Source organism: Leucopleurus acutus (genome assembly GCF_964270905.1).
Source record: "Leucopleurus acutus genome assembly, chromosome: 7".
Lineage (NCBI taxonomy): Eukaryota > Metazoa > Chordata > Mammalia > Artiodactyla > Delphinidae > Leucopleurus > Leucopleurus acutus.
In genome coordinates this window covers 80,115,307-80,141,669 of record NC_139150.1, presented here as the reverse complement: position 1 = coordinate 80,141,669, position 26,363 = coordinate 80,115,307, and the positions used below count along the sequence as shown (strand labels likewise).

The 26,363-nt window shown below is 48.7% G+C and overlaps 1 protein-coding gene across 4 annotated transcripts in view; it reads left to right on the top strand.

Annotated features, from left to right (window-relative positions):
• B4GALT1 (beta-1,4-galactosyltransferase 1) overlaps positions 1-24,813 on the top strand; it is a 50,886-nt gene extending 26,073 nt beyond the window's left edge. The window contains exons 2-7 of one of the 4 annotated variants that reach the window (XM_082843465.1): positions 1,051-1,286; positions 14,839-15,026; positions 17,489-17,611; positions 21,518-21,622; positions 21,860-22,557; positions 22,594-24,813. In XM_082843465.1, coding sequence (XP_082699591.1) covers positions 1,051-1,286; positions 14,839-15,026; positions 17,489-17,611; positions 21,518-21,622; positions 21,860-21,992 — 785 coding nt within the window. In that variant the 3' untranslated portion in view covers positions 21,993-22,557; positions 22,594-24,813. Of the gene's footprint in view, positions 1-1,050; positions 1,287-2,423; positions 2,733-2,955; positions 3,033-14,838; positions 15,027-17,488; positions 17,612-21,517; positions 21,623-21,859; positions 22,562-22,593 lie in introns of those variants that run through there. The other 3 variants (XM_082843464.1, XM_082843467.1, XM_082843466.1) reach the window with 3 other exon arrangements.
• The last annotated feature ends 1,550 nt before the right edge of the window (positions 24,814-26,363 follow it).

Sequence of the window (26,363 nt, the reverse complement as noted above, 5' to 3'; positions counted from 1 at the left end):
AAGTCTGGCCTACAGGGAATACTGGGGACCTGGGTTCAAGTGTTGACTCTGTTCCCAATTCCCTGTGTGTCCCTAGGCTAGTCATCTTTCTCCTGCCCTCCCCATGTGTGCTGTGACAGGGGTGGTTGTCAGACTTGGAGGAGTGAGGTCCTCTCTCAGCTCCACCTGTTTCTACTTGGGAGACGGGGACTTTCATGCCTGTATCTGGATCTTCAACCTTGCCTTTTCCTCTACTCCTAACCTGCCACTACCTCACAAGCCATGGCCCACATCTCATCAATTTGTCTTCTGAGCCCAGAGCTCTGTTACTAACTTAGTTCTCTCATTTGGAGCCATGTTCTTCTAGGCCAGAAACTTTGGAGTTGCCCCTGACTTTTCCTCCCTTCTTCACCCCCTGCTTATTCTAAGCACTCTTCTTTGATGTTTGTTCTGGCTGTTTCTTCTCTCTGCTTCCCCTTAGTTCCTCCAGTCCCTACCCGTCGAGTTTGTTTCATCTGTGCATCACTTCCCTTCCTGAGACATGGGTTACTCATGCCACTCTCTGCCGCCTTGTAATTTCAGGCTCATTTCCTCCACAGGGACCTCCCCAACACACACACACACTTTCCCCTGACTAGGTTAGGTTCAGAGAGATGATGTAAGTCATTTGTCCAAGGCCACACAGCTGGGAGGTGGCAGAGTTTCAACCTCAGGATATCTGACAAAGTGCTTTCTCAGCCATGCTTTCTGATCCTTACTACAGCTTGTCAGGAAGTCTGAGCAGGAATTACTCCATTTCCATTTTTCAGTTGAGCAACATAGTCTGAGAGGAGTGGGTCCTAGGAAGGTGAAGTGCTTCAGAGGGTGACCAGCTGTCTGGGTTTGCCTGATACTGAAGGGTTTCCTGGGATGGTCAGTCATGCTAGTTCTGGACATGGTACCCAGTGCTGGGCCTGAGTGCCTTTTCCACAGCCACACTGCCTCCCAGGAGGAGATGCTTCCAGCGGTAGTGGCCTGGCCACCTGCAGAGTCCCGTGGCCTGATATCTTCTCCTTCCCTCCACCTCTCTAGTTGGCCCCATGCTGATTGAGTTTAACAAAGCTGTGGACCTGAAGCTTGTGGAGGAACAGAACCCGAAGGTGAAGGTGGGTGGTCGCTATACCCCCAAGGACTGCATCTCTCCTCACAAGGTGGCCATCATCATTCCGTTCCGCAACCGGCAGGAACACCTCAAGTACTGGCTGTATTATTTGCACCCAATCCTACAGCGTCAGCAGTTGGACTATGGCATCTATGTTATCAACCAGGTGAGGTCTGGGAAGGTGGAGGGAGGAAGGGAAGGAGAGTACACGTGTGTGCATGTGCGTGCGTGTGTGTGTGCACGCGTGCATGCGCGTGCTTGTGTACTCAAATATGTGAGTAATGAGGGGTGAAGGAATGGAAGTGATTTTTTCGACATCTGGCATTTTGCAACTCCACTACCACCCCCACCCCCCTCCTTATCTTGGTGCAAATGAGCTAAATGCCATACAGTGTTGTTTTGTTTTGTTTTTTCCCAAGAGTATAACTTTGGTGTTTCAAGTTTATCCTGAATACCTAAATTCCTATCTTTAGACTATAACCTCCCAGTTGGAATAACACATCTAACTTATCTATATACCAAATTACCTTGAAATTCATCTGAAGAGACAGGATGCATTTCCATTTCTAAAAGGTCCAGTGTCCATTTCATTTCAAGTTAAACTCTGGGTCTGCTTGTAGTAAGTTAGCTTGAGTAGTAAGATTACTAGCAGTTGACAGCTTCCATCAAAGTTGAGGGACTTGGTGGGCCTTCCTTGGACCAGAAGACTTGCTTAAGAAAAACCCTGCCATCAAGGAACACTTGTCTGATGCCAGTGAGCACGTGTTGACCATGGCAAGATTCAGGAGCCCGTTATTAAAGCAACGGCAGTGAGCGCCTGGGAGAGGAAGCCACCAGCACCAGGGGCCAGTAGAGATTACGAGGAACAGGCCACGCCAGCTGCATCTCCTTTCCCTCTTTGACAGTTGTTTTACCAGTAGATGAATGATACACTGTAGACACCGTGTCAGATCTTATTCATCAAGGCATCTGGTGGCCTCCCACAAATCTGCCTGAGCAGAGGAGAGACAGCTGTGGTCTGGATGGCATATAAACTAGATTAAAATATATACTTGGGTAAAGAGTGTAAAAGATAGTTAGTGATGATGCCAAGTTTTTGAATTTAGGTGATTGTGGTCAAGGAAGACTTGGTGTGGGTGCCCGGGGGGAGAACGCGAATCTATAGAAAGCTTGTATTTTAGGTGAATGTGAGATTTCCCTTCGATTATGACGTCAAAACAAATATTGGACCAGTGAAATTTAGCCACTATCTTAAATTCCTATGACATGCTTATATAGATATTCCCCACGTTTCCAATAACAGATTTCCAAATGTCCTATACCAGCTCTTTGCTCCTGCCCGCCCCAGTCCAAGCTGGCAGAACAACTAAGCAAGCCAGCTTGGACCAGTGGCCCCGCTGTGCCGGCTGACACTGGACACTGCCTAAGATGGGGCTTCTCCCAAAGTGTGCTTTCCGAAACGGAGATCTGAGGCCAAATGCATCTGAGGAATGCTGGACTGAACAACATGAAGCAGGTTTCGTTCCTGCAGAGCCTTCAGTACTGGTGTACATTACAGCCTCCAGAAGGACTCCGCACATAGTGTTTCCTGAGCTCATCTGACTGGAGAGCCGTTTTCCAAGAACCATCTCAAGCGAAGAGTGTTCCGTGAATTGAACGTTGGGGAAAGCAGGCCTACATTAACACCTCCTCCCCTCCCACCTTCTTACTTTCCCTAGGATACTGAGAAACACCCCCAATTCCTATCTTTTCCCACATGTATCTCAGCATCGGAAGTATTTTATTTTTCGTTTTTCAAACATTTACGTCTTTTTTTTTTCTTCTTCTTTATGCAGGTTTTTAATTGTAAAATACGATATGCCTACTGAGAAGTGCACAGAACAAAACTGTCAATGTAACAAATAAAAAGAGGACACTTACATAACCACTACTCGAATCTGAAAGTATTGATACTTGTCAGCATCTTAAAAATCTCCCATCTCCTTTTCTCATCACAAGCTCCTTCTCTCTTCCCGGTTAAACACCATCCTCACTTCTTGACAATCATTTCCTTTAACCTGCATGCATCCCTAACAAAAGAGTTTAGTTTTGTCAACATCTAACTTTATTATTATTTTTCACACACACACTGTATTTTATTTTTACAAGAGAAAAGCATTGTAACATTTACTTCTTTTTTTCCTTTAGTCTTGTCTGCATTGTCATCTCTCCCCCACCCCATCCCCCCTACCCCTGCCCCGGTGCATGTCTTTTTGCTTCTTCATCTTTTCCTTCTCTTCCAAGGGTTAACTTTTCACCTTTGGTGAATAATTTCCTCTTTATCTCCCTCTCCCCCAGTTAATCTAACTTCTTCTGCTCCAGCTCCGCCCTGATTATTTCTTGGGGAAAATATGATCTGACTTCCAGGTAACCAAGTCATAAAGAAACTTGAAGTCTGCTCTGCCTTTCCAGTGAAGAATATCTTTGTATAAAGAACCCATAATAAAGTGATGATAGGAAACCTAAGCCTTGAAAAGAAAGAGGTGGGAGGGGAAACATTTGGAGCGTGCCCCGTCTACAGATTAGGACCTTCCTGCGTTCTCTGTTTTACTGTTATAGTAAGGGAAAGGGAGTTCATAGCATCTGGCTTGGGCTTTGTGTACCATTTGTTGAGCAAATAGGCTTCTCAGCATCTTCCTGTCTCAGACACCCTGCTGTCATTTTGATGCTTCATTCACCACCACCCCCAACACATACCCCATTTAAGATGAGAAAGTGCTTAAAATAGGAGGGGCCCCTGAGACATCTAGTCCAGGGGTTCTCAGACAGGTTTTTAAGAACAAAACCTCTTCCTGCCACTTTAAAATCCTCCACAGCCCCCATCCACAGTGGGTCACAATGGTGCTATTCTACTTGAAGTGGGGGCCATGTCCCCATCTCTGTCCCCTGACCTCCCCTTCAGTCTTTGCTGGGATTCATGTGTACCCCTGAGGCCAGATAGTGTGAAAACTGTTCTATTTTGCAGGTGAGGAAACTGAGGCTCAGAGAGGGGAAGTGACGGGTAGGAAGCCACATAAGCCACAGTAGGGCTGCAGCTCAGAGGCCAGTTCCCGTCTCCTAGTGCCCTCTCAGTGCATCAGCACTAACTCCCTCCTCCAGGCCATTTAGTCCCTCCTTCTCAAAGCTGGGTGTCCAGGGCTGGGAGTGAGCACCAGGCTCAGGCTGCCTGGGTTCCGGCTCTGCTCCTTGCCAGCTCAGTGACCTTGGGCTTGAGTCCTTCACACCTTGGTTTCCTCAGTAGTGGGAAGGCAAGGTTTTAGTCCTTAGCACACAGGGCTGTGACGTACCTGGCACACAGTGAACCCTTGGTAAACATTAGCTGATTTGAGTTCCTTCTCCCCCCCCCCCCGCCCCATCCTGTCCCCTTCTTCCTGCCTATTTTCTCTGCCCAGGACTGTGGTGATAAACTCTTTACTGCTCTCTCCCCGCCTCCTGCTTCACCCCCACTCAATACCAGCGTTGAGACCCTCCCTCCCACTTGTGTGGCCTCCGTGGGCTCAGATAGTGGACTTAGGGACCATGGCAAGCCCACCAGCTTCTTCAGAGAAGGGTTGTGTCTCAAGCTCCACACACAGGGGTGAGCTTTCATGGGCTTTTGTGGCTTCTACCCTGTCCGTACTAAGCTATTAACCACTTTCGTTTGGCTTAGTCCCCTCCAATCACCGTAATAACTTCCATCTCACAATAAGCGGGGTAGAGGCGGGTGGTGTGCTTTACCGGTTGAGTAAACCTGGAGAAGCAGCAGCATTGCTGTTGGTTCTGTGTCCAGCTCTCTTCCTGCCCTAGCCGGCTGGCATCTGAACATCCCATTAGCGTTCTGGCAGGTCCAGCCTCTCGGAGCCAAGGGTGCTTCTCTGAGGCACAGGTGTCCTGCCCAAGGTCCAGCACTGGGACCTTGGTGCGGAGGAGGACATCAAGACGTCGTAGCAGATGGGAGGTGGGGTGCACACTACACTCCTTCATACTTTAATTGGGAAAGGAAACCATAAAACCACCAAAGGTAAGGGGAAGGCAGGTTGTCACCCTGGCAGCACTAGCCCTCAATAAGAAATACAGGATGTTTGTGGGATTAGCTGCCATGGGAATTAACAAACAGGTGAGGAATGCAGGCCAGCTGACCAGGTGGGCTCGTAATAACCATGGCAGCCCTTTGCCCCAGAAGCAGTGCCCAGGATCTGTCTCTCTGATTCTGTTTGTATATCCCCTGGTGCCTCTGATCTCACTCAGCTGCCTACAATTTTTCTAGTTCCGGCCGTGTCATGCCCTCTCTAAACTCTTTAGTATGTCCCTGCTGTCCACAGGCGAGGGTCTAAAGGGCCTGAAGGCCTGAGCTTGGCATCTGAGGGAGGCCCTCTGCAGCCCACCCTGACCGACCTCCGGCCACCTCCTCTCAGGCCTCCTTCACACCTTTAGGCCACAGCCACGCTGGACTCGCCACCATCCCCGAGACACGCCCAGCTGCCCTCCTGCCCCTTTGCTTATGCTGCACCGTCCACCTTCTCCCTGCATGCCTCCCCTTCCCTCCTCTGGTTGCTCTCTTTCTGGCCACTATGGGAGGCCCTCCCCAGCCTTATTAGCTCTGTGAAGGCCTGGAGTGGAGCCGACTTCTCCATCCGAGCTGTCCCAGGCCACGTTGTGCTTTCTAGTGAGGCGGGGAGAGTGGAGGGATGATTCCCTGTGTGCGTGCTCTCCCCGCCCAGCGGCCCCTAGACCCTCAGGTCTGACTTGCTCGTCTCCCTGACCACGCAGCTCCATGCACGGTCCACCGCAGGGTCAGGGTTTGGAGCACGGAGTTGCTTCCTATGGCTCCTGCCCTTTTACTTACACCTGCTCTCAGGACCCCTTGCTCTGGGTTCTCTGGAGAGGTCTGTGTCTCTTAGAAGTCAAGCCTCCTTTCCCCTCCAGGCCGGGTCATGACCCTTGGGAACCTGCACAGCCTTCTCCCTCTGCTCCCTCCCCCGGGCCTCTCCCCAAAGCTTCCTGTCCCTAGTGGACCAGGGGTGACCTCCCTTTTCAGGAAAAATGCAGAGAACCTACTCTAAGCCCCGTGGTATTTGATGGTCATAAAACTTTGTGGTCTTTGGGACTGAACCTCTTTCACGGTCTCACTTTGAATTTTGACCCTAACAGCCCCTCAGTGAGGCAATGAGTACCCCCACCGTCCCTGCTGAGGGAAGGCTTCGGAGGCGAGCAGGTTGCTGGGGGTCCCGTGACGGCTGGGTGGCAGAGCTAAGATTTGGACAGAAATCACCCGAGGCCTAAGGAATGCCTCACCTTGCCACGTGTATTCCCCTCACTGGGGAACAGCTCCACATCCACTTGGTAATGCCCCCATGAGTGCCACTGGGTCACGAGAGGGGGGGCAGCAGCTTTGGAGTAGCAGCTTCTGGAAGGCTTGTGCAATTGTCATGCTTACAGGTAAAACCTGGCCTGAAAGGGAGCCCCAGCTCGCACCTGAGGAGTCTCCGTCTAGCTTTGGAATTTTTTCCCTCTTCCTTTTCATCTGTGCACAGTCGTGAGGTGATTCTAGGCTGCTTGTCTGAGACCAGGTTTGGGCAGGTTTGGAGACCACCCTTTGCACGCTCAGTGAGTGAGAGCATCTGTCACCACCCCTCAGCAGCTTACCTCTGTCACTGGGCCAGGCAGCTGGTTCCTAAATGAGGCCAAGACGAATTAGAGCGAAGCAGGCTCGTGAGGACAGCTGCCTGGTCCTGAGGCCCCCCTGGTTTGGTTTCATCTTGACTGTGTCTATTTACCATCACCCCTTCCATTTCCTGCCCGAGCTGGTAGCACCCAGATTGATGTGTGCAGGAGTGGGGCTCGGGAGGGGTGAGGCCAGTCCTGTTCTGTAGCACCCCCTGCTGCGGATATCTGTACCCTACCTGCTTGCGTGCTGCCCCAGTGATTGGTCGTTTCCTTTGCTGTGTTTTTTCCCCTCTCTCTGTCGTGTGGCTCGCTCCAGTCTCCTGGGGAATGTGTAGAAGCACTTTCAGGTACTCGCAGAGCTGGGGAACTGCCTCCCTGGGCATTGTTCTGGGAAATGTCATTTTCTCTGTTCACCGTTGACTTCGTGACAGGGAATGACAGCTTATTAGGAATTTGCCTTTGCCCTGGAACAAGGGTGGTCACAGTCTAGACGTTTGCCTCTCCTCCTTACGTCTCTCCCTTGCAGCCATCTTTGTCTCTTTGTTCTTTTTCTTTTTTTTTCCTTCTAGTGGGGGCCTTTTGCTTTTATTTGTTAATCCTGTTTGTAGCAAAGCAAGCTGAAGGAGGACCTCCTCTCTGTGATCTGCTTCTTGCTCTCCACCTACTTCCTCTTCTGTGCCCTTCACCTCCTAGAGAGAGAAAGAAAGAGAGGAATGCCGACCTAACTACTGCTGTGACTGCTGCTGCTGCTGCCACCACTGCTGCCACCCTGGTAATGTCCACATACCCCCAAATCCAACCCAGAGCCCAGGCCCTGCTGGTCAGGGGGAAGCTGTGTAAATAATCCTGAGAGGATGCCGTCTCGAGCCCTGGGGTCTCCCGGGCAAGGCCACGGCCTCTGTGGGCTCACTCAGAAATGCTGAGGCTGGTGGGAGCCAGCCTGTTGTGCAGAGGTCGAAGAGACTTTGCCTTAAAATCAAGCCACAGTTGTGCTCATACTGTATGTGTATATACTTTTGTATCTTGCTCTTTTTCTTAAATTCTATATCATCAGCATCTTCCCATGTTATTTCATAGTCTTCATAATCATCACTTTCCATGCCATCATAGTAGTTGAACATGTAGTGCTACCATAATTAACATAGACATTCCTATATTAGAAGACATTTAGATAATTTCCGCTTTCTCACTAGTATAAATAATACTGTAATGAACATCTTTCAGTCTGCAGCTTATTATGTGTTTGCTTCTTCCACATTTAGATTCATTTCCCCAGGCTAGATTTCAGATACGAGACTATGGGTTCAGAAATGGTTTAAACATTTTTCTGGTTTGTAACATAAGTGGCCAAATTGCTTTCTGAAAAAGAAGTCTTTATTTTCTAAGTGTTTTTCTGCAGAAAATATCGTCTCAGTGCCTTGCGCCCTGGGAGAGAGGCAGGCATCCTGCTGTGGCTGCTGTTGAGCTGGGGTTTTAAAACTGTTCTCTGTGTTTACCTTGCCCAGAATCCCTGCTAAGCTGTTCTATTAGCTCAGTTCTCTCTGAAGGTACCTTATGGCTCTGACGTGGGTCCTAGTCCAGGAGAGGCCAAGGGTGTGCTCACTCTTGGGACTAATTACTTTGGCAAACAGAGAACCACCCCCTCAGCACCCTGAACCTGAAAGGGCCCGTTTCCTTCACTTGCTGGGAGAAGAGCTTAAGTCTCAGATCAGGTTTTACTGAGGGCCCTGTCCAAGCCCAGGGCTACCATATTACTATGGTTCAAAGCCAGAGACCCAACTGTTGTGAAATCCTGGGTGAGTGGATATTTGCCCTCCACAAACTCAGCATTTGTATAATCCCAGTAATTCTCTGGAGATCACCTCTCAGCCAGCCTGTCTACCATCCCAAGGCCTGCAGGTCAGTCCTGCCGCAGGGCTGCCCAGCCAGAGCTTCCTCTGCTTTCCTACCACCCATTCGGCCTAGGTCTTTCCTTTCGGCATCTGAGTGGGCACAGAAAAGTATGAAAGAGGGTATTTCTGCCAACATTTGCACTGCCTGCAGACCTGCCTCTGGATCTGTGGGCTTGAGAGCCTGTGGGTTACTGTCGGTGTTGCGGGGGTGGCTTTGTGATGGGCAGGGCACGTGTACAGCAGCAAAATTGTCTCTCCCATCACATAGAAATTCTGATTCTTTGAGACCCTGGGCTTCCGGTTGATGTTTCCAACCTCACTGCTGCTGTGTCTCTTGGTGGAGGAGGGGCCAGGTATAGTCAGCCCCCAAGCCATCATGGTCGGGGGATATGTGTGCTGGTGTACACACTGGGGCCTGACATCCAGGGAAGCCAGGGTGGTTTGGTGGATCTTCTAGAGACTGTTAGAACTTGCACAACTGGGGCTGTGGTTTTCTGTAGTTGGTCATCTGTCCCCTGTTGCAATCAGGGAAAGGCTGCTCTTGCCGTAACCACAAGATTTGCCTGGGGATTAGACCAGATTCTGGTACCTTTTCTGAAAGCCCCACAAAGGCTGCTTGCAGGTGCAGTACACAGGCCGAGGGAGCAGGTGAGGCATGAAATGGGGAAGTGGAATCCTTGCCTTAGCCCTTCCGGGGAGGCGTTCTCTGCTTGCCCAATGCTTGCCCAATGCCATTGCCTCGTCTCCGATGTCTCTCACATGAATCATGCAACAGCTTCCAAACTGCCCTCATTTGGGGAGTAGGGCACAAATCCCTCCTTGACGCACAAAGCATAATTCTTGTTTAAAACCTCAAGGGCTCCTGAATAAAAGATGAAACCTTGCGTATTTTAGCAGAGTTCCCAGCCTCCCTCTCCCCCACCATGTTTTGGTCCACGTCCACCTTCATGTCTTATTCTGGCTTTCCCAGTCTGTATTTCTTGTAGTTCCTTGAATGCTCTGTTTTCCTAACAGCCTTTACAAATGCTGCTCGCTCTTCTAGGAATATTCTTCTCATGCCACCCAACTAAACTTGGCTAACTTCTTCGAGGCCTTCTCTGATTTTCTAGAATTGGGTTTGTGTTTCCACCTCCACTTCTCCATATGTGCCGGGCTTCAGAGCTCCTTCTCTTCCCTCCCGGGTAACTGTCCACCCTAAAGAGCTCATCGCCCCATAACAATTGCCTGTTTAACTTGGAACTCCTCGAAAGCAAGGCTTGTGTCTTTTTCTTTTTCTGTCTCCCTTCTGCTAAGCGTGGACTAGACACCCAATAAATGACAAGAATGATATATGAGAAAGAGGGAGAAACAGGACCCTCTGGTCCTCTCCTGTCTCTGGAGCTGGCTTTTCTTTCTTTTTGGATAATCACTTAATTGAGATATACCATACAATTTACCTATTTAAAGTATATAACTCAGTGGCTTTTTAGTATACTCAGAGTTGTGCATCTGTCACCACAATCAGTTTTAGAACATTTTCATTAAGCCAAAAAAAAAAAAAAAAACCAACCTGTACTTCTTAGCTACCAATTCCTCCATTCCTTCCAGCCCTAGTGGCCACTAATCTACATTCTGTCTCTATGGATTTGCCCGTTGTGGACATTTCATATAAATGGAATCTTATATGTGATCCTTTGTGACTGGTTTCTTTCACTTAGCATGGTGTTTAAAATTTTTTGGTGGATGTGTTTTCATTTCTCTTGGGTATATACCTGGGAGTAGAATTGCTGGATCATATGGTGACTCTTTGTTTATCCATCTGAGGAACTCCGGACTGTTTTCCAAGATGGTGGCACCATTTTATATTCCCACTAGCAGTGTATGAGGATTCTGTTTTCAGTGGACATACTACTTGCCTTCCCTTATGTTTAGTATAAATGAGGGCTCTAGAAAAAGGTTTTAATGCCCTGGAGAGCCATCTGATGCTTTTTAAAATTTTATTTATTTATTTATTTTTGGCTTTGTTGGGTCTTCGTTGCTGCGCACGGGCTTTCTCTAGTTGCGGCGAGGGGGGGCTACTCTTTGTTGCGGTGTGTGGGCTTCTCATTGTGGTGGCTTCCCTTGTTGCAGAGCGCGGGCTCTAGGCGCGTGGGCTTCAGTAGTTGTGGCTCAGGGGCTCCAGAGCACAGGCTCAGTGGTTGTGGCGCACGGGCTTTGTTGCTCCGTGGCATGTGGATCTTCCTGGACCAGGGCTCGAACCCCTGTCCCCTGCATTGGCAGGCAGATTCTTAACCACTGTGCCAATAGGGAAGCCCCATCTGATGTTTTTAAGACATTTGTCCCTGCCGCCCAGATCTGCCAGAAGGGCACTGGGTTTGCTGCGTGAAGTGTCTAAGGGTGTAGACCCTGCCAGGCTTCCCACCTCACGCCTCCTCCCTCTACCCCAGGCCAGCACGCCTGACCAGGCCCAGGCTTCTGTCCTCTCTGGATTGATCGTTGTTGGCTTCGCTTGACTGATACACCCACTGTCAGGATTGTATGCCCCGTCATAAACAGTTTACAGGCTTTTCTGCGCGCTTTGGTCAGTGAGATAGTTGCCCTGTCCAGCTGTGGGAACATCATATTGTTTTTTGGCCTTTCTTCTTTCTCCCTGTTCTCTCCCTCTGTTAAGCGGGGCCATTCCTAGAAGGAATGGATAAGTATAACTAACTCTTGTCTATCAGTGTAAGATGAAGCCTGCACTTAAAAAGCTCGGCCTTTCAGAGGGACACCTGCTCCCAGTGCACCAACTTCTCTATGCTGAGTATGACTTCCCAAGCTTATCACACATCTCTCAAGGTCTCTCTGACTTTTTTCTGCTGCTATAGAGGTCCTGATCATATGAGCCACAGGCTAACTCACTTGAGCCTTAATCCTTTTTAAAAACCCATTCCCCCATCAGAGAAGCAGGATTTGGGAGGAATCTTGAAGCTGATTAGGAGGGACACATACAAACATGAGAGAAGGAGGAGTCTCCAGGTTGGATCTGAAAAGGTCTGACTGTTCAAGATGGATGGGAAAACCTACTCCTGTGATAATGAGAGTAGCTGCCATTCGTTCATTGCCAGGCAGTGTGCTAAAGCCTTTTCATGCATTGTCCCTTTGAACACAACTCATCTGTTTTCATCCCTGTGCCCAAATGAGGAAATGGAGGCCTAGTCCCAAAGTCATATAGCTAATAAGTGAAGAAGCTGGCATTCCTGGGATAAGAGTGCATGTGTCTGTCACAATTGTGTATTTGGCTTTGCCAGACAGTAGGTGCTTGACCAGTGTTTCCCTGAGTGCATAAAGTAGTGGATGCACTGGATGAATGTGCCCGACGAAGAGGGGCAGGAATGAGAGCTGGGTGTCTTCCTATTCCCTGGAGAGGAACGAGAACCTCCTGTTAATCGTGGTGATTGGCAGACTGCCCAGGGCCTTTCTTATCCAGAAAGTTACCCAAGGTGTTGTACCATTTCATCCAAAGAAGCCTAGAACTGACTTTTCTATAATCCCAGGGGAGGAAGAGAAAAACACACACACACACACACACACACACACTTTCCTAATCTACCATTCTGCTGCTCTGGTGTTCCTAGGGGCCCTGGTAGGTACACCTGCAAAAGTGTACCCTGCCCTTTCCAGCTCCCAGGATCACACAGGTGAGGCTAGGCTAAGAGGGAGGATGGGAGGAATGATGTATAGTTTTGGGTATTTTGGAAAACTGCCTCACTAGTTGTAAGTGTGGGCCAGACACTGCAGCACCTCATTGAGTTGAAGGAGTTGTTACGCAACACACGTGGAAAGGGGTAGAACAGGTCTGCTCCTTAGGTTTCTCTTCCAGGCTTCCACTGGTCTTGGGGTTTGGCACCAGAGGTGCCCACTCATAGTTCCATATTTCTAGTTCCCGAGAGAGGAGAATGCTTAGTGTAGTCTCATTCAGGCATCTGCTTAGATCGAACAGTCGTGGCCAGTAGGCCAGGTCCTGTGGTTCAGACATGGCCACCAACACCCTGCTCCTGTTATTGGGGAGTGGACCAAGAGAAGGGAGCGTTGGGCAGCCACCCTTGGGGGCCTACTACACAGCTGGGAAGAGGCTTTGTTGGAATATTGCCTTTTCACTTGTTGGAAAAATGTTCAGTGGGGCTGAATTTTATCTCACAATGTTAGAGAACGCTGTCTCTTTTAGGGTCTTTATGGGGCAGGAGGAGGAAGATGGTACAGGCCTCTCTCCCATCACTGGGAGGTAGAAGGGTGTGGGAGGAATGAAGTTAATCTGATTTGGGATGAAGGTTGTTACAAGACCGTTGAGATGATTAAGTGATGCAGCATGCTTGAAAAGTACTTACCTGTGCCTGGTGTATCATATCCCCCAGAGAATATTAGCAATGTGTTATTGTAATAATTCCAACAACTTCATATTCTTCATATGCACTTCCTAAACTTTGGCTGCTTTTTTTTTTTTTTTTTTGACCTCATGACTTACACAGAATTAGCTGAAGGCAGAATTCTAAATGATTCTTAACTGGTGAGGCAGCCAGAGAACACCCTGAGTGCCACAGGGCACAGCCTTCTCCCTTTACCACGCATGGTGAGAAAGCTTTGTCACAGACTGAAGAAAGGAGCTCTTGTGTAAGATGTTTCATTTACTCTTCTGGGCTGCTTTTTCTGACTTTCTGGTACTTGTCTTTCTCAAGTGGTTTGTTTCCCTGAGTCACCCTCCTGAGACAGGGGGCTGTGGCACTGTCTGTGCTCTCCGTACTCACACAGGCAGCCTGGTGGAGTCCTGGAGAGAGGATATTCAGCATTCTACCTTTGAGACTATATAGCTACTGCAGGCCCTTCTGGGGCACATTTTTTCCCCAAAGTAGAGGGCCCTGATCTTGTTGATCCCAAGAGATATTGGGAACGAGCACTCAGTGAGGATTCCAGGGTGTTGGGCTCCAGCACCAGCTGTGTCATTTATGTGGCCTTAGTTTCTTCATGGCAACATTGGGAGAATTCTGGCCAGGATGAGAGCATGGGTATGGAAGGGCTTGTGAACTAAGTGTAAGGCTGGCTGTGTCGATGCTGTTACTATCCTTACTAACCTGGGGTCATGGGAATTGGTAATTGGTAAGAGCACAGACCCATGGTGGTGACCCTTAGGTCGGAGTCTCCCAAAAGGATTGCCATCTGCCATTGTATGTTGAAGTCCATCTTTGGTCTACTCATCCATCCGTCCATCCATCCATCCATCCATCCATCCAGGGGTTATTTACTGAGATATTATTCTATGCCAGGCAGTATTCTAGGCAGTGGGTGAATGAAAAGTAAAAAATTCCAGCCTTCATCGACCTTATGTTCTAGTGGGGGGAGACTGGAAATAAGCAAGAGAACTAAATAAAATGTGAAGTACCGTTGCACCAACACACTTGATTCTGGGGGACCCGACGGTTGGCACCCTGAAGCAGGTGTCCTCCTCGCTCGTACACACTGTGTCCATAGTGCCGAGGATCACACTGCTCCCCACTCTACGCTTTGAGCACTGCGAGGGCAGAGATTGATTTGGGTTTGCCGTATTTCTCTGGTACCTAGTTTAGTGACAGACACCTGGAAGGCACACAACGTGGTGATCAAACCATAGTCAACCACACAAAGCAGGTAGAAGTGAAAAAGTCCCATGGTCACCAGTTACCTGAGTGACCCACAATTAGCTTCTATGTACTATATGAATAAATGACATGTATCTTTAAATGCCTTTCACCTAACAATACCATCTTGATGATCATTTCCTTTTAGAGCTTCCTTATTTTTTGTAAACAGCTCTATTCCATTGTATGGCTGTACCATGGTTTATTTAAGCAGTTTCCTGGTCATGCTTACGTCATTGCTTGCAATCTTTTGTGTTGGTGAACGTGTGATGAACAGAGTGAACACGTTCACCTGTCACTTGCACACTTGCAAGTCCTACAGGATAACTCCTAGAAGTGGGATTGCTGATTCAGGGAATGCCATTCGGTATTGAGTTGTAAAGTGAGGGCAGAAAATGAGGCCCAAGATTGGTCTAATGACCACGTGGAGTGGAGAAGTCACCAGTCCCCATGAGTGTTCTGCTCAAAGGCCTTATAGCATCTGATACCACTTTTTTTGTTTCTGCACCAGGCTGGAGAATCCATGTTCAACCGTGCGAAGCTCCTCAACGTTGGCTTTAAAGAGGCCTTGAAGGACTATGGCTACAACTGCTTTGTGTTTAGTGACGTGGACCTCATTCCAATGAACGACCATAACACCTACAGGTGTTTTTCACAGCCACGGCACATTTCTGTAGCAATGGATAAGTTTGGATTTAGGTAAGAGGTGTTCACCGGAATCTGCAGAAAACATATTTGTCTCTTATGTGACAACTAGGGAATGCAATTCCTCCAGCCCAGATGGAGTGCCTCTTAGGCTCTGGAGGAGAATGCCTCCTCTGAGAACTGGGTGCTTTTTAAGCCCATAGTCAGTTATTATTTAAGGAGGAAAATGGAGTCCAGAAACACCCATACCTCTGCACATCCAGGCAAGAAGAGTTTTTATATTTGGGATGGTGTTCGTCTTTAGGCTCCAAACAGCAGCTGTATTACCTCACTTTCTTCTCTCCCCTTCCCCACACAGTTTGGGAAACAAATTGGAATCATCTTCCCCCAGTAAATTCTTGGGCTTGGATACTTCAGTAGATGTTCCTTGGCACTTTAAGAAGGAACATGGTTCTGTGTCCCTGCAAAGCACAGGCTTCTGCTCAAACACTGGAGCTCAAACTTCTCCACCAAAATGCCTCTTGTGAGGAAGCTGGCTGAAGCCTGTCCCCAGGAGCAGCAGTGTTATCTAAAGCACATTGTCACAGGTGGAAAATAGCCTGGTAGTCCATTTTTTTTTTTAATCTTAAAAAAGAAATTTGCGTTTTGTTCCGTAATTTAGCCACGTTTGTATCAACACAAAATTGTTTTAAGTCGCCTCTCAGTTGAGAACCCTGAGCTCTCCCTCCCTGTTCTGAGTCAACACAGGAGCTCTGGGAAGCTGCGCTGCGGGTACCCGTGTGCTAGGCATCCCTGGCCTCGGCTGACTACCGCAGTGTGGCGGGCCTCTGCCGCCCAGCAATGCCTTGGTTTAGATACAACAACTTCTTTCAGACTCATTTATTCTCATCGTTCCTTTCTGTCCTCCCTTGCTGGGAGCATGAGAGCTGTGAGATGAATGTAGGGATGCTCTGAAGTCCTTCCTCCAAATTAAAGGCATTCAGACCATAAACTTACTGTCTTAAAGGGGGGAAATTTGACTACAAACGGCACTCTGTACCCTCCTATCTTCCCTCTCTCCCTCCCTGTTTGTGTATCTTCTTCCCTTTGAGATACACCAGCTCTTCTGAGTTCCTCCCTTGAAGCGTGGTGGTGCTTACCTAATTCTTTACCACAGCATCGTGTTTGTTTTACCCAGAACTAGTTAGGCTTGGGAGATGGGGCAGGTAGATAAGAGAAAGCAGCAGAGACAAGAAAACCAAATCTTGTCAAAATAGCATATACTTCCCCCTTGAAGTGGCTAAGAGTCCATTTCTATAAGAACACTGATTATGAAGAAGCCTTAATGGCCTGGCTACCTCTGGTTCAAACCCTCACATTACAAGTGCAGACTGTAATGTGCGGTATGCCAAAGGGGGGTGACTCGGCACTTAAATGATGACACCTATTTACAAGTAGATTATTTTTGATTTGTTAAAGCAGGCTCCCAGGGATCTTTGCTTGTGTATGCTTACAGTCAGAATTCCGGAATATATTTGAAAATAATAATTGCATCTTTTTTTCATATGTTCTATATGGTTTGGCTGACTTCCCCCTCAAAGTCTGAGTTAGAGTTTTCCTTCATTTGTGTGATGGGTTTTGGTCTCTTTGGATTACAGTAAGAGCCCAAGTGTGGTTTGGAGCTGCACACAGGGTTGTCACAAAACCGCAAGCTTTAAAAGACCCACAGGAAGGCCTTTGCTTGGCCTCTAGGAATGTCCACGTTCTTAACATTTCTCGTCAGTTCTTCCTCTGCGTCCCTCAGGAGTCCACAATTCATAACCACTAAAATATTGAAATACAAAAAGGTTTGGAAGGATGAGAGCCCAGATGCCCTACTCCTTGAAAATGTGTCAAAATAGATTCACCATTATACATTTTGCTAAGTCAGGATATGGTAGAATTTTCCAAGAAAATTTTATTTTAGCAAATTTTCAGAAATGCTGTCTTGACCGTTGGGGTCAGTGTTGAAGCCAGTATATCTCTGGAAGAATGAAAGCTAGACTGTAGATGGGCTGGGGGTGGAAAGGGGGGGTTGGCAGGGTGGGCACAGGAGACTCTAAAGCAGTTGCCGTTTCTAGGACCTTCTGGACAAGGATTTCCTGTGCAGGAGCAAGCAAGACACATGGGAAGCAGGTTCCTGAGTGGTGCAACAGAACTGGGCTTATGTTCTTGTCACAGACTGATTTTCTAGATAACCACAGGGGCAACACAGTGTTCTTAGAAAGAGCAAGATTCTACTTTCTGGTATCTGTGTCTTCTCTAAGATAATCTTGAGTCTGATCTGAAAACAAAACAAACAAGGAGAACCCCCATAAATCCCTAATCTAAAAGTTCCAGAGAATAAAAATAACTTTAGAAGTGTTTATATTTTGAACAAGCTTTATTTCAAAAAGTCAAAACTTACTAACCACTGGTCGTGTGTGTGTGTGTGTGTGTGTGTGTGTGTGTGTGTGTGTGTGTGTGTGTGTGTTTTGGTTTTTGTTTTTTTCCCCCAGCCTACCTTATGTGCAGTATTTTGGAGGTGTCTCTGCTCTAAGTAAACAACAGTTTCTCACCATCAATGGATTTCCTAATAACTACTGGGGCTGGGGAGGTGAAGATGATGACATTTTTAACAGGTAATGGTCACGAATTAGATCTCTTTCTTCCGTGTCTCCCTTCACTTCTGGTCTCTCTACCAGTGCTTGGTTATTCTGCAAGGATTGACCCTCAGGAGGAATGCAGCTCCCACCCAGCCCAAATTCTTAGGTGTGCCCTGCTGTAGGTGCTATAGGTGATAAAGAGTGTCTTTAGGTGGGACTTCCCTGGTGGTGCAGTGGTTAAGAATCTGCCTGCCGGGCTTCCCTGGTGGCGCAGTGGTTGAGAGTCCGCCTGCCGATGCAGGGGACGCGGGTTTGTGCCCCAGTCCGGGAGGATCCCACATGCCGCAGAGCGGCTGGGCCCGTGAGCCATGGCCGCTGAGCCTGCGCGTCTGGAGCCTGTGCTCCTCGACGGGAGAGGCCACAACAGTGAGAGACCCGCGTACCGCAAAAAAAAAAAAAAAAAAAAAAAATCCGCCTGCCAATGCAGGGAACACGGGTTCGAGCCTTGGTTCGGGAAGATCCCACATGCCGCGGAGCAACTAAGCCCGTGCGCCACAACTATTGAGCCTGCGCTCTAGAGCCTGCGAGCCACAACTACTGAAGCCCGCGTGCCTAGAGCCCGTGCTCCACAACAAGAGAAGCCACCGCAATGAGAAGCCTGCGCACCGCAACGAAGAGTAGCCCCCGCTCTCCGCAATTAGAGAAAGCTCACGCCCAGCAATGAAAACCCAACGCAGCCAAAATAAATTGAAAAAGTGTCTTTAGGAAAAGTAGCTTCTGTGATTTTTGCATTACCCTTTTGGAAAATGTACAATAAGAACCATGTGAAGGGGTGAATTTACTTTGACTCATGCTATATGGCCGTCCACACCCTGGGCCTCTTTGTAAGCTGGTAAACCTTTATCATGTGAGTTGTCATCACAGATGGTAAAAAACCATTTGTCCGTGGCATTTGAAACTACATTCTGCTCACTTCTTCCTGGCAATGGAATTTTCAACCCTGCTGGCTGCAGGCAGAAAGCACCTTCTCCCTCTGGGAGCCGGTCTGAACTTGTCACTGAGTTTGATATCAGAATACACCCTAGTGCCTTTCTGAATTGGAGTATGTTAATTGGATAATTAACGGAAGGTGTCTGTCAGAGCAGCACCCAAAGTCATTTAAGGTTAGCTTCGTGTGGGAACTTGACATCAACCCAAGTCTTTAATACAGGCCTTGAAGAAAACGTTTTAGAGTGTCCAGATTTGTTACCAGTATGCAGAGCACTGGGCCAGGAAGGCCCAGTGAGGAGGAGGACACTGAAGCCCTGAGCAGGGAGTCCAGACAGAAACAAACCTGCTTTCACAGCACCACACCTGGCAGCTGGGCCCGTATGGTGGTGTACAGGGCTGCTGTGATGCACAGACCTGAGTGATCAGAAAGGCTGGCAGGAGCGAGCCCCGAGGACGGACTTCCGAGGGTGGAGGGACTAGAAGATGAGTGGTCTGTGGGGGAGCTTTCTTCTCTTCCTTTTTCAATTTTTTTTATTTTTTAAGTTGAGGTATAGTTGATGTACAGTGTATATGTTTCAGGTGTACCATAGTGATTCACAATTTTTTTTTTTTTGCGGTACGCGGGCCTCTCACTGCTGGGGCCTCTCCCGTTGTGGAGCACAGGCTCCGGACGCACAGGCTCAGCGGCCATGGCTCACGGGCCCAGCCGCTCCGCGGCACATGGTATCTTCCTGGACCGGGGCACAAACCCGTGTCCCCTGCATCGGCAGGCGGACTCTCAACCACTGCGCCACCAGGGAAGCCCCTGATTCACAATGGACATATGCACACTAACAAACGTAGTAAGGTAGATAGCTAGTGGGAAGCAGCCGCATGGCACAGGGATATTGGCTCGCTGCTTTGTAACAGCCTGGAGGGGTGGGATAGGGAGGGTGGGAGGGAGGGAGACGCAAGAGGGAAGACATATGGGAACATATGTTTATGTATGACTGATTCACTTTGTTATAAAGCAGAAACTAACACACCATTGTAAAGCAATTATACCCCAATAAAGATGTTAAAAAAATAAAAAATAAATAAAAAAAGAAAGGTTAAACTCCATGTGTAGTTCCTATAAAATATTGGCTATATTCCCTGTGCTGTACAGTATATCCTTGTAGCTTATTTATTTCATACATAGTAGTTTCTACCCCTTAATCCCCTACCCCTATCTTGCTCCTCCCCGTGGAGCAGCTTTCCTGAAAGATAAGGAACCTAACTCCTACTGTGTACCGACTGGCAGTGTGCCAGGCACTAGTTCAGCACTGAGGGAGGCCAGGCTGGGAACCTTGAAGTCACCTAGGACCGGCCATTCCTGCCTCTTAGCTTACTTTTGTATTCCTGCTGTCAAGGCTTTGGTTTTGGTCCTCATTCCTTTCTCCCCCAGAACCTACACAGAATCTTGCACCCCGTTCTGGCTGCCTCTAGTCTTGTTCCCAGCTCTCCATTCTGATACTGCTTATCAGAGACTTCCCTTTGGCCCAAAACCTTTGGGAAACACTGTATACAGTCACCTCTCCATATCTGTGGATTCCACATCCACAGATTCAACCAACCTTCAATCGAAAATATTTGGGAGAAAAGATTCCAGAAAGTTCTAAAAAGCAAAACTTGGATTTGTTGTGCACGGGCGACGATTCGCATAACATTTACATTGTATTTACAACTAGCTACATATCATTTACATAGTATTTGGTTTTATTTTTAATTAATTAATTTATTTATTTATTTTTGGCTCTGTTGGGTCTTCGTTGCCGCACGCCGGCTTTCTCTAGTTGCAGTGAGCAGGGGCTACTCTTGGTTGTGGTGCACGGGCTCCTCATTGTGGTGGCTTCTGTTGTTGTGGAGCACGGGCTCTAGGTGCGCAGATTTCAGTAGTTGTGGCACGTGGGCTCAGTAGTTGTGGCTCACGGGCTCTAGGGTGCAGGCTCAGTAGTTGTGGTGCACGGGCTTAGTTGCTACGCGGCATGTGGGATCTTCCCGGACCAGGGCTCAAACCCGTGTCCCCTGCATTGCCAGGCAGATTCTTAACCACTGCGCCACCAGATAAGTCCCTGTGTTAGGTATTATAAGTAATCTAGAGGTGATTTAAAGTATATGGGAGCTATACCCCAATAAAAATTAAATAAATAAATAAGGCTTAAAGAAAAGTATATGGGAGGGTGAGGATGTGCATAGGTTATATGCAAATGCTACAGCATTTTATGTAAGGGACTTGAGCATCCACTGTGAAGGGGGGGTGTTGTCCTGGAACCAGTCCCCCGCGGATACCGAGGGATGACTGTGTTATATCCCTGTCCGACACTGGCACTGTTCTTGGGGATGCTAAAAGCTCTAAGGAGGCCTCCATGATGTCGTCTTTGCCCTTCCTTCCGGCTTCATCTCCGGCCACTTCCTACCCCAGACCCTGTTCACCAGTCCCCAGAAGCTTGTGGTACTCCCTGAGGGCACTGTGCTTGCTCTCGCCTCCCTGCCTTTGCCTGTGCTGTCCTGACTGCCCGAAATGCTCCGGCAAAAGCACCCACTCATCTTCAAGATTTGGCTGTGCCTAGTCTTGTTCAGGTAGAGTTGGTTGCTTCTCCCTCTGTTGTGCGCATCGCCACCCTTCCCTCGTCCCCTCCATACTGGCACCGATGGCCCTGTGTGCTAAGCACAACCACATTATAAAGTCCGTGAGGGCAGACACCCCCAGTGCTTGGCACAGGGTGGTCACCAACACGATCTAGAACCAGTGAAAATGTTATGGGAAAGGTGTGTGAGTTTTAAGCAATGCCTGTACACTGGGCTGGGGTGTGGGCTGGGTGAGAACAGCTGACAGGATGGTGGACAGGACAAGAGTCTTGCAGCTGGGACTGTGGGACCCGAGCCTTATGGAAGCTCTGTAATGACGACTTGTCTCTTTACACCTTACAGATTAGCTTTTAAAGGCATGTCTGTATCTCGCCCAAGTGCTGTGATCGGCAAGTGTCGGATGATCCGCCACTCAAGAGACAAGAAAAATGAACCTAATCCTCAGAGGTGTGTTCTGTGTTTTATTCTCTCCCCTGTGTGTGTTTCCTTCTTTCCCCTTTCAGGTGGGGCAGGCTGTAGGAATGAAGCTCTGGAATGGGCTTCATGCCTTGAGGGTTCAATCCACAGGACAGGATTGGAGTAGGAGTGGGGAGGAGGGGCCAAAAAGTACAAATGTTTAAAGTTTTTTTTTTTTTTTAAGATTTTTGTTTTGGCTTCAACCCTTTGCCCGTTTGTTCCTTGTAGGTTCGACCGAATTGCACACACAAAGGAGACAATGCTCTCTGACGGTTTGAACACACTCACCTACCTGGTGTTGGACGTGCAGAGATACCCGTTGTATACCAAAATCACAGTGGACATCGGGACACCGAGCTAGCATTTTGGTGCAATGATAAGAGACCTGAAAATGGCCAGGGACCTCTGCTGTGTGTCTCTGCCAACCTGCTGGGCTGGTCCCTCTCATTCTTACCAATCAGAGTGATAGACCCTCTCGGCTCATCATTCAGACGCCTTTCCAGACGACCAGGACGAGTGGGATATTCTGCCCCCAACTTGGCTCGGCATGTGACTTCTTAGCCCCACGAGGTGTATGTAAGCATAGCAACTGTCAGCCTTTGGGGGGTTCTCAACATGTTCACAGTGTCACCCCAAAGAATCAGAGCTATACACAGCCCCAAATTTGGTGACTGTGGGACTCATTCCCTGAGAAAAACTGCTAATTTGTTGTGATATAGGTAAGAATTTTGCTTTAAATTGTGGTATTATTACTTTATGAAAAATTGGAGAGTGCTGCTGAAATTGGATTGGTGTGATGTTTTTTGGGTGTCACATTACAAAAAAACCCACACGATTTCAACCATTCTCATTTTATCCCCTTCTCCCCACCCTCTTTCCGTGGTATGCAACTGTTACAATCACTGTGTGTGTGTGTGTGTGTGTGTGTGTGTGTGTGTGTGTGTGTGTGTGTCTTTCCTTAGCAAAAGAATTTTAAAACTTGAGCCTTGGACCTTTCACCCTGCTAACGTGTAAATTCCAAGGTGACTTTAGCCACCAGAGCAAAAGCCTTGGGTGTTCTCACATTCAGTGGCCTTTCTCCAGATTGTCTGATTCCTGAATGTAAATCCTTTTTTTAAATAGCAGTTTGTAGTATTTTAAAGAAAGAACAAATCAGGTTCTAATTACGAGCTAGCTTGATTTTGTGTTGATCCAGAATTGCATAGTGTTTAGCCGTGGCAATTTATTTTTCTGAGCATGCTATATAAACTTGAATTTCCCATGTATTTTTATTGTGGTGTTTTAAATGTGGGGAGGGGACTGAGCATTTTTTAAGGGAAAAAATGATGTATGCTATAGTGGCCACACATGGGCCTCTGATGTAGCTGGCAGGCCAGGTTTTCTGAAGAGCAGAGTCATCTTTGGGCCCCTTGATGAGAGCTAGGCCTCCACATCAGCACTACTTGAGCTGGACTCCTGGGGGAGACAGAAGCCTCGGCCTGCCTGGCTGACCTCTCCACCTCCCTCCCCTCCCCCCGGTGGGCAGGGCTGAGGGAACCCTCACCTCCTCAGACTGACCCCAAGACCTCCCGCTAGGGCCCTAGGCTGTGGAGCTGTAAATGACAGCCGTGAGGTTGTTCACTGGCCCTTAGCCAAGGCAGGAGGAGGAAGCCTCCCTCTGGCCCCTGGGTGCTGCCTCCTGGGCTCTGATGGCCACTCTGCCTGGCCCACCTCGCAGGACCGGTTCTCCTTCCTCTTTCTCCTTCCTCCCTTCTGCTGCCTCTCTCTTCCCTCCCTCCCCCTTTTTGTTCCTTTGCCTCTTGCCTGTTCCCTAAAACTGGCCTGTGGCGCTCAGGGTCAAACATTCATTCTCCAGCGTGAATGTGCCTTTTCATTAGAGATCTAGAAAGAAGTTCGGCTGAAACCACCCACAGTCCCCCACGACCACTCTGGTGCCTAAAGCCTCCCATTCCCCCTCAGGTTTTTAGCAGGTGCTCCCACTTCTGGGAGGCTGACCCACAGCGGTATCTTCCCCAAGCCCACCTCTGCTGCCAGAGGTTTTAGCCGGCCTGGGTTGAGATGCACAAGGCAGTTCCTGCCACTGGGTGCCCTTGCTGGGTCCAGCCTGGGCTGAGGGCTTAAAATTCAGCTTTCTAACCTCAGAGTGGACCTTACAGCTGGTGGCAGCCTGGAAACCAGCCCTCAGTGTAGAGGCTGAGCTGATGCCTGGCCCCAGTCTGAACCTGTGCCTTTATCACTTTGAGCATCTCAGATGCTAATGTGGTTCTTTTTCCAGAAGCCTTTGTATTGGTTACAAATTATTTTCCACTGCAGAAGCAGCTGGGCTATGCAAAGAGTGTTCCTTCTGTCAGTTCCCCACTCCTTAACAGTGATGTTGATAAAGCCAGGAATGTACTGACAGGGAGTTTTGGGAAGTGCAAAGAATGAAGGCCTCTTTTTCTATCCCCAGATCCTGACTTTTCCAAAGTGCCTTAGAAGAGAGGAGACAAATATCCTGGGTAGTAACCTCTTTGTTACTTACTTTACTCTTAAAACAAAATTCTGACTTTTTTTTCTTTTTTGTTTTCCTATTGCATTTTCTTTCATGTTCCATTGTAATAGTCAAGTATGTGGTTCATTCTCAGGACCAAGGGAAATCCTGCTGCACCTCTTCTCCATTTGCTGATCTTCCGGTGCGCTAATGGGGTCCCAAGGTTAGGCCTGGACCTTGCCTGGTTCATGAGATGCTGCAGGTCCTGTTTCCTCACTGGGGAGTTCAGGGCTGAGGGTTCAGGGACCATTTCCTTCACCTGGAAGTTGTCACCATGAAGTTGTCATGTGCTGTGACTTTCTCTATTTCTGTCCATTCTGTTGCTGGTGACCCTGTAAAGTGGCCTTTGGGAAAGATTGGAGGGCAGAGGTGGCATAAGAGGGTAAAGGAAATGCTGGTGCTGACTCAGCCTGGGCAGGATCTCTGCTGACCTGAGGGCTGGATGTGGGGCACCCCACACGGCTGGGAGGGGAGCGTCCCTGTCCTAGAGACCTGTTTTGCTGTGTATTTCGATTTCCCGTGTATGCAAATGTATGTATTTACCATTGTAAGTGGAGGAATGTCTGACCTTGGTGTTCAAAACAGAACTGTATTTTTGCCTTTAAAAGCCAGTAATATAACGTGAATAAATGACCCTATCTTTGTAACGGCAGGTGGTTTCTCTTCTGATGTAAGGGGTTTGGGTTCTCCCAGAGCTGGAGGGCAGTGACTGGGGCTGCCTGCTGGGAGGATGTGAGGAAAGCAGAGGTCTGCCTCCTGTGCCTGCCTCATGTGAGAGGCTGGGGGATTGGGTGGGGGGAGGAGGTGGCGCCTCACCTGGCCACGCTCCACAGCCCTGCCTGGGATCACACAGGGTGCACGCACCTCACTGGGATCACACAGGATGCACGCACGTCACTGGGATCACGCAGGGTGCACGCACCTCACTGGGATCACGCAGGGTGCACGCACCTCGCTGGGATCACACAGGGTGCACGCACCTCACTGGGATCAGCCGTTTCCCCATCTGAGCCTCATATTCATATCTGTAAAATGGGAGTAATAACACGTAGAGACTTTTTGAGGCTTCAAAGGGATGACGTGTCTGAAACACAATGACTGACACCTCACAGGTACTCACTATGCAGCAGCTGGTGCCACTTCAGAGTAGAAGTTTCCCTAGCAGTTCTCCGGCCACATTCTGCTGTTTTCCACCAACGCCAGCATGGTTCTGAGATAGTTCTCAGAGCCATTTACACAAGGTGTTCACAGGGTAGCTTAGATAAATAAGCTTTCTTGTCAGCCCCAGGAAATTTAACCAGACGCTCTCAAAGGTCTTAGCTGTGATCCAAGGACTTGAGACAGTAAGTCTGGGCACCACCTGCTCCTCCTCTGCAGCGCCCCTGGGGTCAGGCATCAGCAGCCTCTGACATGCTGCTTCGATTGAATTGGCATCTGGAAGACATGGGCCGGAGGAAACCAGTGTGCAGGAGAGGTCACTCCCGCCGTCCAGGCTGAGGGGGCTGCAGGCCCTGCTGGGATGGAGCTGTGCTTGTGGGACCGGTTGGGAAACAGAGCAGGAAGGGCAGCCCCTTGTAGCCCCACCAGGGCCATCTGGCTGTCTCCACCCATCCCTGTGGCTGCTGGAAGGAGCCCTAGTGGCCTCAGGCTTGAGCAGAGGTGGCTGGTACTCAGATCTGACTTTCCAGCCAGGAGACTCCTTTGGACAAAGTGCTGCTGCCTTACAGGGCTTTCCAAACTGTAAGGTCCGGGTTAAGTGGGGCACCCTTCCCTCCCCAAAGATGCACATATCCACGCAGATGCATATATGCTGACATGTGCCTAGGAGAGGCCAGAATGCTCGGGTTCAAATCCTATTGCTCCTTCTTCCTGGTTCCACGACCTTGAGTGAGTGATTTAGCCTCTCTGTGCCTCACTTTGTTCATCTGTGTAATGGGGATAACAGTACTTCTTTCGTAGGATTGTCAAGTAAATTAATCTTATAAAGCACTCAGACTGGCTCATAATAAGCATTATACATGTTACAAATATTTGTTAAATTTTTAAAAGTGCAGGGATATACATAGAGACTGCTGTGCACACATTACCCACATATACACATGCACACACCAGGTGTGCTGGGGATCTTCCTTTTTTCCTCTTCTAGGGCACGTGTCTGTGGCAGATGGGTGAGTGGATCTCAGGGCAAGTGACCGCTCCTCT